Here is a 12,594-nt window from a genome sequence, read left to right as displayed (position 1 = left end):
AAACTAAAATTGAATAAGATTTAGAATTTTTTTTCTATTTTACAGGCAATAGATTTCAATCAGAATTTGGATATGTGGAAAAATTCCAGACAGTAGGAATACAGAGTAAAAATGCACACAATGTTTGTCCAAGACTGTTTGATACATTGCCACAATTTTTTTCCATATTTTAATACAAGAAAAAGAGTACTTTGGAATTTCACCTGACTTTGTCATGGTTAGCTCTCATGGGTATCTTATAGTTTCTAAATCATTCATACATGCAGACTGTGTTTTTTTGGAAAGCTGGAATATCAGTTTGTACCAACTTGAAATATGGTGCAAGAAACAGGAAGAAAACTTTGATCTGCATTGAATATTGCAGTCCATGCAGAATTAGCAATGAGGAAATGTGTGTTTTAGGTCTATCCTTCCGGGCTCAGAATTCCTCATATCATACATGTCAGCTCAACAGTCTTTCAAGGAAAAGAAAATGAAGACAGAATTATGCTGATTTTAGAAACAGGTACATGAACAGCTATCAATGAGGACAGATGTTTTCAGGAGAATATTTGCTATCATCTCCAGAAAATTATTTTAACACAGATCTTGAATATTTATATTATGTTATTATTGGAGTGTTTGGACAATACAGAGCTGATAGTGATGCAGTTAAGAATTTAAGCAAAGTCCACCACAGCGTGTGAGAAAGGCCAGCCCAGAACAGCTATTCCTGGCTATCCTCTTCTTCTTGGGCAAAGAAAATGCTTGAACTCTTACTTACAGGATAGATGAGTACTCACCCCATGAGGGGTAATTATTTCCTGTTGCTAATTCGGAAAGGAATCATTAGTGTTTGGTGGGGAATTCCTGCATGGGTTTACCAAATTAAAAAACTGAAGGAAAGTCTGAAACAGGTGTCTTGTGTGAGTCAACATACCAAGATTTTAATGATTTTGAACTTACACTCTAATCTAAATTGTACCCATCAGTTCATTATGTATTCGGATGTCTGTCTCTCTAGATGTCTAACTCCACCAAGTGTTAGTTTCTTCTTCCTTCCCTTTCTTCAGAAAGCTAATGTGTGTGAGAAATTTTTGAAAGGAAAGAGGGATCAATAATAAGATTTTCCTGTCTGCATTTGCATGCAGAGAGGAGTATGTAATGGAGGTCAACGGGCCTTCCTCGTGTCATATTTCAGATTGTACAAACTAGCTTTCCAACTCTCTCTTCCAGCACTCCAAAGTGTCTCTGGAATGGGCTGAAATTTTGTCTTATTGATGCCTTAAGTTTGAACTTTCATATTTTCCAGATCCTGTACTGCACTAATATATAACTCTGAACTTCATATAAAGTATTATCAAGTTCTCCTCACAGCTTAGTCAGACAAAACAATCCTTTTCCAGCCTGAGAACCAAGGACACCATTGCAGCTTCAGGCCCAAAAAGTGTAAACAACAGCAAACTGAGGAGAGCAATCTGGGAGTATGGGACTTCAAAACCTGAAGCTGTAATTGGGCAATTAACCCCAATATGTAAATGGACCAAAACTTATAAAAGTGTAAAAACTCATGACCCATTGTCCATCTTGGTTGTAGCCTTGGACAGGCTCTTGTACTGCCCAAGGTGTATCCTTTGAAGGCCTTTTAATAAATACCTACTCTATTCCTTTAACTCTGTCTAGCCTCTGTTATAGGTAGCCTCTCAAGGCACCATGTAAAATGAAGTAGATGATTTGTGCCAACATTATCCTTACTAATGACTGGAAACATCCTCTAAATCACAGAGATCCAGTGGTTGGAAGGAGTAGCCAATTATATCCCCCATGATGTATAGGCATATACATCTCCTTATCTGCAGGAGAGTGATGGGTCAGTTCTTTATATTTTATTTGATTTTTGGTTTTGATTTTTGTTTGGTTTGGGAATTTTTGCTCTTTTGTTTTTATTTGTTTGTTTGGTTGGTTTTGGGTTTTTTTTAGCAGGGAAAATGACAGCGTTGCGATATGCTTGTAACGGTCAGTTGCAAATTCATAGGATCATAGAAAGGTTTGGGTTGGAAGAGACTTTAGAGATCATGTAGTTCCAACTGCATGGGCAGGGAACCTTCCACTAGACCGGGTTGCTCAGAGCCCCATCTAATCTGGCCTTGAATGCTTCCAGGAATAGGGAACCCACAACATCTCTGGGTGATGTTCCATTGTCTCACCACCTTCACAGTAAAGAATTTCTTCCTAATGCCTAATAATTCCCTTCCCTCTGACAGTATGAAGCCATTCCACCAGTCCTATCACTACATGCCCTTGTAAAAAGTCCCACTCCCAATTTCTTGTAAGTTCCCTTAAGTCCCCCTTAGTCATGAAGCTTGATTATCAAGACATCTACATTGCAGATCACAGCAACAAGAATAACAATGCTTAGTAATTACATAGCACTGGTACAATGTGTAGGCAAAGTTTAATCACTTAACACCCTCAAGTGTGACAACCCCCCTTCACCGCCCCTGCACTGTGAAGAAGGAAAAAAAGGAATTATTTCTGCTGCTTTGTAAGAAAGGGAGGCTGAGAGGTGAAGTGTGATAGAAGGTCAGAACGACAGCTCAGAGAGGGTTTTCCAACCATGGGCTGCTTTCCTGGGGCAGTGATAATAGAGAAAGCCACTGTGTTTTAGTGAAATGAAAGCCAGGCAGAGATCTGCTGAACTGGCATGGGCAGTTGATCACTAAACCACTCAGCACGCTGAGGAGTACGCATAAAACAAAAAAATGAAAGGGAAAAAGCTGTAATCAGGGGTCATAGTGAAATTTGACATGACTTTGCAAGGGCATCTTCGGGTATTTGGTATAAGGTGTTGTATGAACAGAAGGGTGTGAAACCTCTGCTTTGCATGAAGAGTCAGATGACTTCCAGGCAGCAAAATGAAAAAATGCCTTGGTTTCACTTCCTTCTGCGTTTGGACCAGATGATAATCCAGCTGTGACTATGGAGTCTCACAGAAGACCACTTCAATTCTATGCAGCACAAGATTTTTCAATCCTGTTCTGACATCTCTTTCAAATAGATTAGGACAAGTGTTCAGACAAAGAGCTTGTGTTAGTGTTGAGTGTTCAGTCCATGCCCCAGATATCTGCTAAAGAACACAGATAAAAAATTGCGTGCTCTAAGGTCTCTTGGAAAGTGCAGTGATTTTCAGGATACCTCCTGCTGTTGTTTGCAATGATGTTGGTTCTCAGGGCAGGCAGAGCAGGGGAGCCATTTGAATCTGGGTCTTCCTCACAAACCTGAGTGTTCACAGTTCTTGGGCAACAAGACATACACTGGACAGTGCTGATCTGGTTCTGACTTTTGGGCAGAATGGGAAACAAAACTGGGCTGGAATAGACACAGGACCCTCATGTTCTAACCATCTGCTGTAGGCAGTTGCCTAATTTCAAAATGATTTGGAGATATGATACTGTGTGTCAAAGGAAGAGAATATTATGTGACTAGTATGCCAATGTTAATGTGGCACTATTTATTAAAATGTAAGGGACTTGGAAAAGGGGTGCTATATTTCTGTATTAAAGTACTTTTCAATGCTGCTGATGATTTACCACAGAACATTCAACACTTCGTGTGATAATTTGAATGTGGAGATTAGTAAAATGTTTGAATCTAGCCTCCCCAGGCAGGAGAGTGTACCTAAAATTCAGACCTGCACTCAGACGGTAGCATAACAGAGACAGACGTCATGGCTTTTGTCTTTGATTTTTCCTTAATTTCTTGTCTCAGTTTATGATGAGATACTTGTAGCACTGCACTGTGGGCAAAGCACTACAATGGGACTAGGAGACCCTGTTTGTGTTCCTAGATTTGCCTTTCTCAGAGGCTGAATGATCATGAATGATCCCATTTCTCTGTGCTTTTTTTTTTCTTACCTGCAAAATTGGATGCTTGGCAAGCAGCCTTCTTTGAAGTGTGAGGAGATTTAGTCATCAAATTAGCCAAGTAACCCACCAAACCTATAACCAGTATCAACAAAATGTGAATTGGCAAAATCCTTTTTTTCCAATACTTTATCCTCCTGCTATTCTTAGAAGTGTATTAAAATGTGAGACCAAAGGGAGATCATCTGAGTGGCACAGCTTGCTGTGGATAAGATGTGTGTCTGACAAGTTTAACAGGGCAGCCTAACCCAGCACAGTCCCTCTGGGTGAATGCAGTAGAATACTCTCTCTCTGTAGAAGGCAGTATTCCTGACTTACTAGGTCACCTCCTGGAATTACCTCTTCTGCTTGGCTGGAAAATGACCGCTGTTGGTTGTGTTCAGCTGTGTTGTGATTTGTTCTTAATGTACTAGGAAGACTGAGCTGGTTGAGTAAAGAATCTTTCCCAAATTCCCTTCTTTGAGGTCTTCCTTTCACTCTCTCTAGGTAATTCAGCACAAAAGCACTGTTCAAATTAGACTCTGTAATACAAAATCTGAGCTTCACGACTCAGTCCCTCTTCCAGTTGTATGTTTCTGACTACATAAAGAGTGCCATAGGTAACAGGAATCATTTTCACTCTCCCACTTTACATGTCTTTTCCAACACTTTGGAAAAGAATTGCTCTATTGACTCATGGCCAGTCAATGAACCCCAGCAGGTGTCCCCATCTTGTAAAATATCTTGATCTTCCTGTGTGTATAAGATTCCATTTATCTAATCCATACCATATCCTTGTGCTTGCTTGGCATAGCAAATCAGATGTTTCAATCAGTGGGTTTGTTCAGTGTGCTGGCATTTGGGAATTCACTTTGAATTCTGAGTCCACTTTGATTTTTGGTGGGACCTCCATTTTGTCACCCTCCCTGAAGGTAATTAAAAGGCACGTGAATGTGGTGTTTGGGAACATGGTTTAGTGGTGGACTCAGTAGTGCTAGGTTGGAGGTTGCACTCAATGACCGTAAGGGTCTTTTCCAAACAAAATTATTCTATGATTGTAATTTTTGGCACAGAATCACAGAATAAAAATAGGCTGAGTTGGAAGGGACTTTTGAATATCAGTCCAACCTCTCTGCCATGGGTAGGCATGTTAACTTTACATTCGTTTACAGTGCTTTGAAGCACCTTGAATAGCACTATTACCTTGCCTTCATGTCAACACTTCCAGTAATTATGTTATTACTTTATCAGTTTTAACATCTTAAACTAAGATGTTCCTTGCACAATGTTACTACCTCAAGCAGATTACAGCACTAATTGTTGTGCAGTACCATGTTTGTTGTGAGATGTGTCCCATCTGTCTATGCTGCTCTTCCCAGGGAGTTCTTGCATGCAGCTTTTGGACCTGACATTGTTGGTGAAATTTGGCTCTTGTCCCTGAAAAATGACCATTTCCCTGGTAGTAGTAGTCTAGGTTTATTTCACAGATGGACGTCTTCTTTCAAACAGCAAATGAAAAAGATTTTATGGTATTAGTGGTCTTTAGCTGAGATGGAAGGAGCTTCTGGGAAAAGGGAGAGTTTCTTCCAAGGAATATACAAAGAGCCATGTGGGGCTGAGATGGAGAGTTCTAATCTTACCTGTTTGGAACCACTTAAATTTTTATCTGTTTCTGATGAACCACAGACATCTTCCAGTGCAGCCTGTGTGAACTGAGCCCACAAATGCCCTCTTCCTGATTCTCTCTCTTTTCTTTCCCATGGGCCCCTTCTTTATTTCTTTCCCCTGTAGGCTCCTACCTACCCTCCATTCATGTACTGCAGTCTAAAATTATCTGATTTCTTCATAAGACTCCTCAGAATAAGCTCTTTTCCCATTATATCCATCAAAGCAGACTTTAGTTCCTATACAAAAATGTTTTCCCCAGCTATCCTCAATAGAGTGGTTTCAGGGTTCTGTATGCACTAGGAGACCACTGTGTCTGTCTTCTTCAATGGGGCTTGTTCTCACCTGTGTCCTTCTCTTTTCACATTCTGCACATATTAGTGCTAGTGAAATGGCAAGTGGGGAATTTTAATCATTGCCAAGCAGAAGTGAGTGACTTAAGTACTAAACACTCTGCTCCCACGGACAGTAGACAACCATAGAGGATAATATGATACATTGCTGCATCCACGATGGAACCTTGTTTGTCCTATTCTGAATCTGGAGGTGAAGAATGCAAAAGCAGCAGAAATGCACTTTAGACCATGGAAAGGAGTGTGTTTCACAAAGGACAGCAGCAGAAGGAATGTGTAAATCTCTAAGTGTTAGTATAGAACACCATGGCAAACTCAGTGGTTACTTTAAAAGAATACCAGAAATGAGTTGACTGCTGCACTGACCCTTTAACCACAAGATAAGATTTTTTTTTCAGATGGCGTGTAAGAATAGGTTTGAGCCACAATGCATATTCCTCAACCAGTACTGTAATTTCCCCCTTTTCCCCAACCACGTGTAAATGAAACTTCATAGTCTGCCACGTAAACGTTACCCATTGATGAACCACTGAAAATTTTTCCAGGACCATGCTTTGACAAAGACGCTTTCGAGGGATTCCCTTGATTAGCCAAAAAATGAAGGGTTCTTATCTAACACTATCTTGTCTAAATATACACAGCCTGTGATGATGAAATAAAAAAAAATTCAAGACCATGTATAAATACCACTGACAGGATGATGAAGTTCAGTCGTCTACTTGCTTCTAATAGAAGATTTAACTATTAGAAGTTGAAGCTCTCTGCTCTTAGACCTGGTCCCCCAGCACTGATCTGAGCAGTTTAACTGAACCATCATAAAGAAAATGGCTTTCCAAAACTACAGCTTGTTTGTTCTGTCTATCATCATGATTTCTTTTGGACATGTTGAAAATAGATTGAATCTTCTTCAACTTCAAAATGATATAGACAAACTGAAAGCTGATTTTGTAAGTATAGTCTTCTACTGCATTTCTCTTCTCCTGCTGCTTTGCTTTACATGTAGTCCAAACTTGAGCACTGCTTGACATACTCAATATGTACCAAGAGAAGGTAATCATGGAAATAATTTTTGATCATACCTTTTTTAACAAGAATATGGATTTTTTTTGTTTTACTAAGTTCTTTCATTTACCTGGTTCAGTTTTTCAATAGTCATAGTTATTGTAGGAATTTGCATTTATTTTAGGGGTGTTCTTTCTTTCACAATAGCTTCTTCTAGCTCAATTCAGCTTTGATTACATGGAACATCTTTTAACAAGAAATCTTAATGCAATTTATGGTGAATATGTTAATCTCTATTCAGTTCTGACTACATGCAATTTACTGACTTTAAATTTTATGTTAGCAGTGTCAATGCCAGATTTAGTACTACATAGGAATATAAAAAAATTGGAGACAAACTTTTGCTTTAACAAATGCATTCGCTACTTATTTTAAGTTGTAGTAGTGTGTTACTCAAAGGTGATTTCTGCTTCTTATTTTTTTGCATCTCGAGTCATTTAACTTGCACATGTGTGACTATGACCTGGCAGGGAATGTAATCTGGCAAAATATTCTTTCTCGTCAAATAGAATTTTGGTGACTTGATAACTGTAATGTTAATTCACCAATCTTCATCTGGGAGGCATTAAAGCAGTACACATCTGAATTCAGCAGTGATTAGTCACAGAGAAAGCAGATCTACAATAGTCACTTTCAATTAATAGCTTTTATTTTCAATATATTTTTGTTGTGTTTTTTCTCCTCTAAATGCAAAGAAACAACTGCAACAGTCTGCTCCTATTTTCAGCTCTGACTTTTCTGTGATTTTGTCATAATTTTGTGCAAATGACAGTTGACATTCAGTAGTCAGAGAACCACCCTCAAGTGGTAAAGACTAGTGTGATACTTCAGTGTTTGCAGAAAACTGGCTGTAAAAGTGGCATTATGTCTTGAATTTGTGATTAGCATAGACCAGGGAGAGTCTTACTCGAATATATATAGCTCTGTGGGAGACATCCTGAGCCATGATGAGCTTTTTGTACTGACATTAAAACTTTGGTCCATAGCAGGTGCTTCCCACCTTTCAGAAGCAGAAAAAATCTGTTTGGTAGTGTGCTCAGCATGGGGAGCCAATCAGCCTAGGAGGCTCCTGTCAGACTGCAAGTTTTCTCTTTGCACTCACTGTGTTTAAATTACTGAGCAGACAGAAGAAGGAAATAGTCAGTGTTGTATACAAAAAGGAAAAAAAAAAGCCACACAGAAGAGGAAATGATGCAGTTTGTCTTTCCTTGGTAGGAGAGTTGTATTGCTCTTTTTTTCCTAGAGCCTGTTGCCAACATCTGATGGTTAAACTCCATCCCTGGGAGCCTCTCAGTAGCCCACTAATCTTGCATATCCCCATACCTGGCTGTGGGCTACTGGGATATTCTCCAGTTTTGCAGTCATTTCATACTAAAACCAGCTCATTCTTGTTCCATCTGAGATTTTACTGAGACTGTATGAATTTAGGGTCACAGATTACAAACTGCTGGACTTTGGCTTACCAGAAAACATACCAAGATCAGATCTAATGATTTTCTAGACTCTTGCTGTGCTTATGAGCTTTTATTTTCATCTGTCAGTAGCAAAACTTACTGGGAGCATTTGGGAAAATAGATGTGCTAAACATCTCTATTCAGATGAGTTGTAGCAGGAGAAGACATTGAAAAGAGGACTAATTCCACTTCTGATACCAGGCAGCCAAGTGATGGGACTTGGTGGTTAGAGAAGTGAAAGCACTGGGAAAGCATTGGGATTTCCAGATGTGCAAAAATCTGAATTTTGATGCTCATTTGAATAAACAAAACAAATTTGCCTTGTGATAAATATTGTTCATGTAGTAGATATGTTTGTTCTTTTTTTCAGAACTCAAGTCATTCTGATGTAGCTGATGGTGGACCTATTTTTACGGAGAAGCTGAAAAGCTGGACAGAGGTGAGTCAAAGCCAGATATGATGAAGCATCTCAGGCACTTTTTTTGGCACAAAGCAGCTCCCAGAACCAGCGTAATTAGCTGCAGTAGAATGAACACGAGCAGAGTTCTCTTTGGTAGCTTGGAAATGAGACAAAAATAGAAAGTTTTATACTGCACTGTGAACTGACTCAGAGGTACAGTCAAGCCCAGGAGCTGAGTTGCAGCATCTTCTTTATCATCTTGTTTCAAGCAGCAGAGAAGCCCTGTATACTGTGTTTTGTCTTCCTTCCTTCCTTTCCCTGCTGATGGGCACTCACAGACCTTTCTTTTTCATCATATTTTTCAACAGAGAAATGAAAAGGAGATCATCCTGAGTCAGATTATTTCCATGTACTTGGAAATGCTTGAAAGCACTGACAGGTCAAAGGATCACGTCAGGAACATAACTGAGGAGCTCTATACTCTGAAAGAAAGCCTTTCTGATGGCTCAAAGAAGATGGAAGATCTCAAGGATCTGACAAAACTTCAGGTAAGGCTCTTCCCTTGTCTCCAAAGCTTGTGGCATTATAGTTGTGATTCGAGTGTGATTTAAGCTAATAATGCTTCAGTAACCTATATGGTAATCCATGTGTAGCTCAGTTCATGCTGAAAAACCAAGTATTTCCAGCTGCAGGGGTTGCTGCATGTCTACAGTGTGGGGTAGTGCTGAGTCTTGCTGTGATCTGGCACAGAGCTGCTGGCAGCGCTGTCACACGGTCTGTACACCAGAGGTGCCACTGACACAGCCCATTGTGGCACAGAAATTGGCTGGGAAAGTTGTGCCTGGCTGTGGAATGCTCTGTGGCTCTGGGAGCACTCGGCTCACGGTGCTCGTGCCAGTGGTACCAACCACCGACCTCGTTTGCAGACAATGCCCTCGTGCAGTCAGCTGCCTTTCACTGCAGGCTGGCTCTGTTCCACAGAGTGTGGCTGGTCTGGGGCAGGCTGCAAGGAAGCTCAGAAAGTGGGAAACAAAAATATGGGACACAGTTGCTCTTTGCTATGGGAATTAGGTAGTAGGGAATTGAAAATTGCAGATGTGCTTCTGTTTTACACTGGTAGCAGTGTAGCCCATGTGTTGTGGACAGTAAACAATTACAGCTCTTGGCATGACTTTTGCTCCATTTATTTCTTGCTTATTACAGATGAGTGACTTGAAAGTTCAGCGCAAGGCTGTAAATGAGCTGTTCAGCGTCTTACAGAAACTGGGGGATACCTCAAGTTCTCACAAAAGAAAAAGAAGCCAGTTTCAGAGGCTGTGCAAATGCTAACGCCATCTCAGGATCTTCTGTACTGAGCTACTGTGCAAATCTTGTTGGGACAAGATTTTTTTATTTCAATCTTTTTATTGATTTTTTTATACATTTATTTATTAATATTTAAGTGTCTTAAGTAATTATTTATAAAGAAATACTAATCAAAGTATTTATACTCCCTAATATTATATAAGAACTGACTTTGTCTTAAAATCCTGTCTATTTGTTATATGTTGTTGACCTGAAAACAGAGAGTGAGGCAGTGTTTACCCAGTTTCCATATGGAAACCTTGAAATTACATTATAATGGTACCAGCTTTCCATCTGGTGCTATCTTGAGAGAGGGATGTTATGAGATTAGTTTCATCTATTTGGCATGGAGATACAAGCACCAGTATAGAGGAGTTACTATATTCAGGAAAAACATATTTATGTCTGCTTACTACTAAACATGTCTAAATCCAAATCAAGCGAGTAGACATGCCTAAAGATAAACAAATGTTGAAGAAAATTTCTGAACTAGAGGACTAATGGTTAATTGCTGGTTACTATTATTATTATTACTATTATTATTGTTATTATGCACTGAAGTTACCAGGAGAACAGTCTACTTAATATCTCAGGAGAATGTGACTAACTGTATTGCACTGACTTAACTTAAACTCTCAGATTTTAAAAATTTCTGGTTTTATTTTTTTGTATTGAACCAGTGAAATGTGTCTGTTGTAATTTAATTTATTTGGAGGTAATAGTATTGAAGCTTTTATCTCAAGGACTATATTTTTGCACTGGAATATTATTAAAAACTTTGGATTTTTCAACTGAGATTTTTGAAATTTGAATTTTAAATAAATAAATAAATAGATAAATTTTAAAAGTGTGTTTTCATGTTTATTCACCATCATCTATATGAAAAATAAAACTCTAATTTTATTTTACATTTTCACAAAGATCAGTCCTGCCCAGACATATAAAATATATTTTGTTTCCTTCATATTTTTTAAGAAATATGATAGAAGAGTCTAAAATTCTCAAGTTTTTCTTATATCTGTTTGAGAAAACATAATTTTGCTTGTGGGAAGCCACTGATCATTTGAAATTTGTTGTTACTCTGATCTAAGATAAAAAACACTCAAATTTCGCTGCATGTGGAAGTTGCGGAGCCCAGAGTGAGCTCAGGCTGTCTGCTGGGCTCTCTGCAGGTGCTGCAAGCTGGAGGCCTGGGGCAGCTTGGGCAGGTCTCACAGGGCTCTGAATTCTCAGGTCCTCAGGGCTCCACCATGCAAATTTTCTGGGGATAGACTGGCTGAACTGACTGGGAATGGGAATGGGGCAGATTTTTCTTTGCATTCCTGCCAGCATAAGACTTCTGACTACTCCCTGAGCACTGATTGAATCCATAAAATCCAGAAGTAGCACCACATCATGCCCAAAGTTTAGTTGCAGTAAGTTCAGCTGTAATTGCTGCAGCCATTCCTACTCCCGTGGGCTCAGCTGTCTCCCACTGTTCAAGATATCTTCATTCATATCCACATTTGACAGCCATAACAAGTGACTGTGGTCCTGGAGACTCCAACTGATTTTGAAGGAAACAGCTGTTCTTGTTTCTATTCATCACAGACATGCATATGAATGGGAGATGCAAGAGAAATTTCTCCTGTAGGATTTCTCCAGTTCCAGGAGTAAGCATGAGAATACTCAGAAAGCATTCAACATAGACAATGTGTCCTTCTGTGCTCATGCTCCTTCATGAGGTATTAAAGGAGACTAACTCTCCTTTGGGGATACACAGCCAGGTATAGCAAGTTCTACTGAAAAAAAACCAACCAAAATGACAAAAACCAAAAAAAATCCAAAACCAAAGAAGAAGGAAAATGAAAAAGAAACTAAAGAAAAGGAAGAAAGAGAAGAGAAGAGAAGAGAAGAGAAGAGGAGAGGAGAGGAGAGGAGAGGAGAGGAGAGGAGAGGAGAGGAGAGGAGAGGAGAGGAGAGGAGAGGAGAGGAGAGGAGAGGAGAGGAGAGGAGAGGAGAGGAGAGGAGAGGAGAGGAGAGGAGAGGAGAGGAGAGGAGAGGAGAGGAGAGAAGGAAAAATGAAAAACCTAACAGAAGGGTTAAAGTTTCATTAGTCATTGGTAGGGATAAAGTGTGCTTCCCCACTACTCCTGAGCAAATTAATATCCTATTTCTTGAATTTTAAGCCAAGACTGGTTAGAAACTACATTATTAGACTAGAAAGTAAAAAATCTACAGTCCTTCTACACCCTGCTGTGTTCTGCTGTCCCCTGCATTCCTGAAGTTATCACATTAAATTTTGCTCAAAAGAGTTGAGCAAAAGCAAGAGTTTTGTGGGGAGGTTTTGCTCAGTCACACAATTTTCTGTGTTCTTCTCATCCTAGTGCGGGGTAGCAGAGAAGTAGTGAAGGAATGAGCAGTGCAGAGATGGAGTAGCAGCTGTCACTGCTGAC

At 39.6% G+C, this 12,594-nt stretch overlaps 1 protein-coding gene across 1 annotated transcript; it reads left to right on the top strand.

Moving 5' to 3' along the window:
* Positions 1-6,723: 6,723 nt before the first annotated feature.
* Positions 6,724-11,000, top strand: IFNG (interferon gamma). The gene is made up of 4 exons (XM_036401041.2): positions 6,724-6,846; positions 8,786-8,854; positions 9,184-9,363; positions 10,019-11,000. Exons 1-4 carry the CDS (start codon positions 6,724-6,726, stop codon positions 10,142-10,144), a joined length of 498 nt encoding a protein of 165 aa, XP_036256934.1. The 3' UTR covers positions 10,145-11,000.
* The last annotated feature ends 1,594 nt before the right edge of the window (positions 11,001-12,594 follow it).

This window comes from Molothrus ater, chromosome 5 (assembly GCF_012460135.2).
Source record: "Molothrus ater isolate BHLD 08-10-18 breed brown headed cowbird chromosome 5, BPBGC_Mater_1.1, whole genome shotgun sequence".
Classification (NCBI taxonomy): Eukaryota; Metazoa; Chordata; class Aves; order Passeriformes; family Icteridae; genus Molothrus; species Molothrus ater.
This window is presented reverse-complemented; position numbering and strand designations above follow the sequence as displayed.

Excerpts from the sequence above, each read along its gene's own strand:
- IFNG (XM_036401041.2), top strand. The coding sequence starts at position 6,724 with ATGGCTTTCCAAAACTACAGCTTGTTTGTTCTGTCTATCATCATGATT. Across the intron at positions 6,847-8,785 it reads ACAAACTGAAAGCTGATTTT|AACTCAAGTCATTCTGATGT; the intron begins GTAAGTATAGTC and ends TCTTTTTTTCAG. Across the intron at positions 9,364-10,018 it reads AGGATCTGACAAAACTTCAG|ATGAGTGACTTGAAAGTTCA; the intron begins GTAAGGCTCTTC and ends TGCTTATTACAG.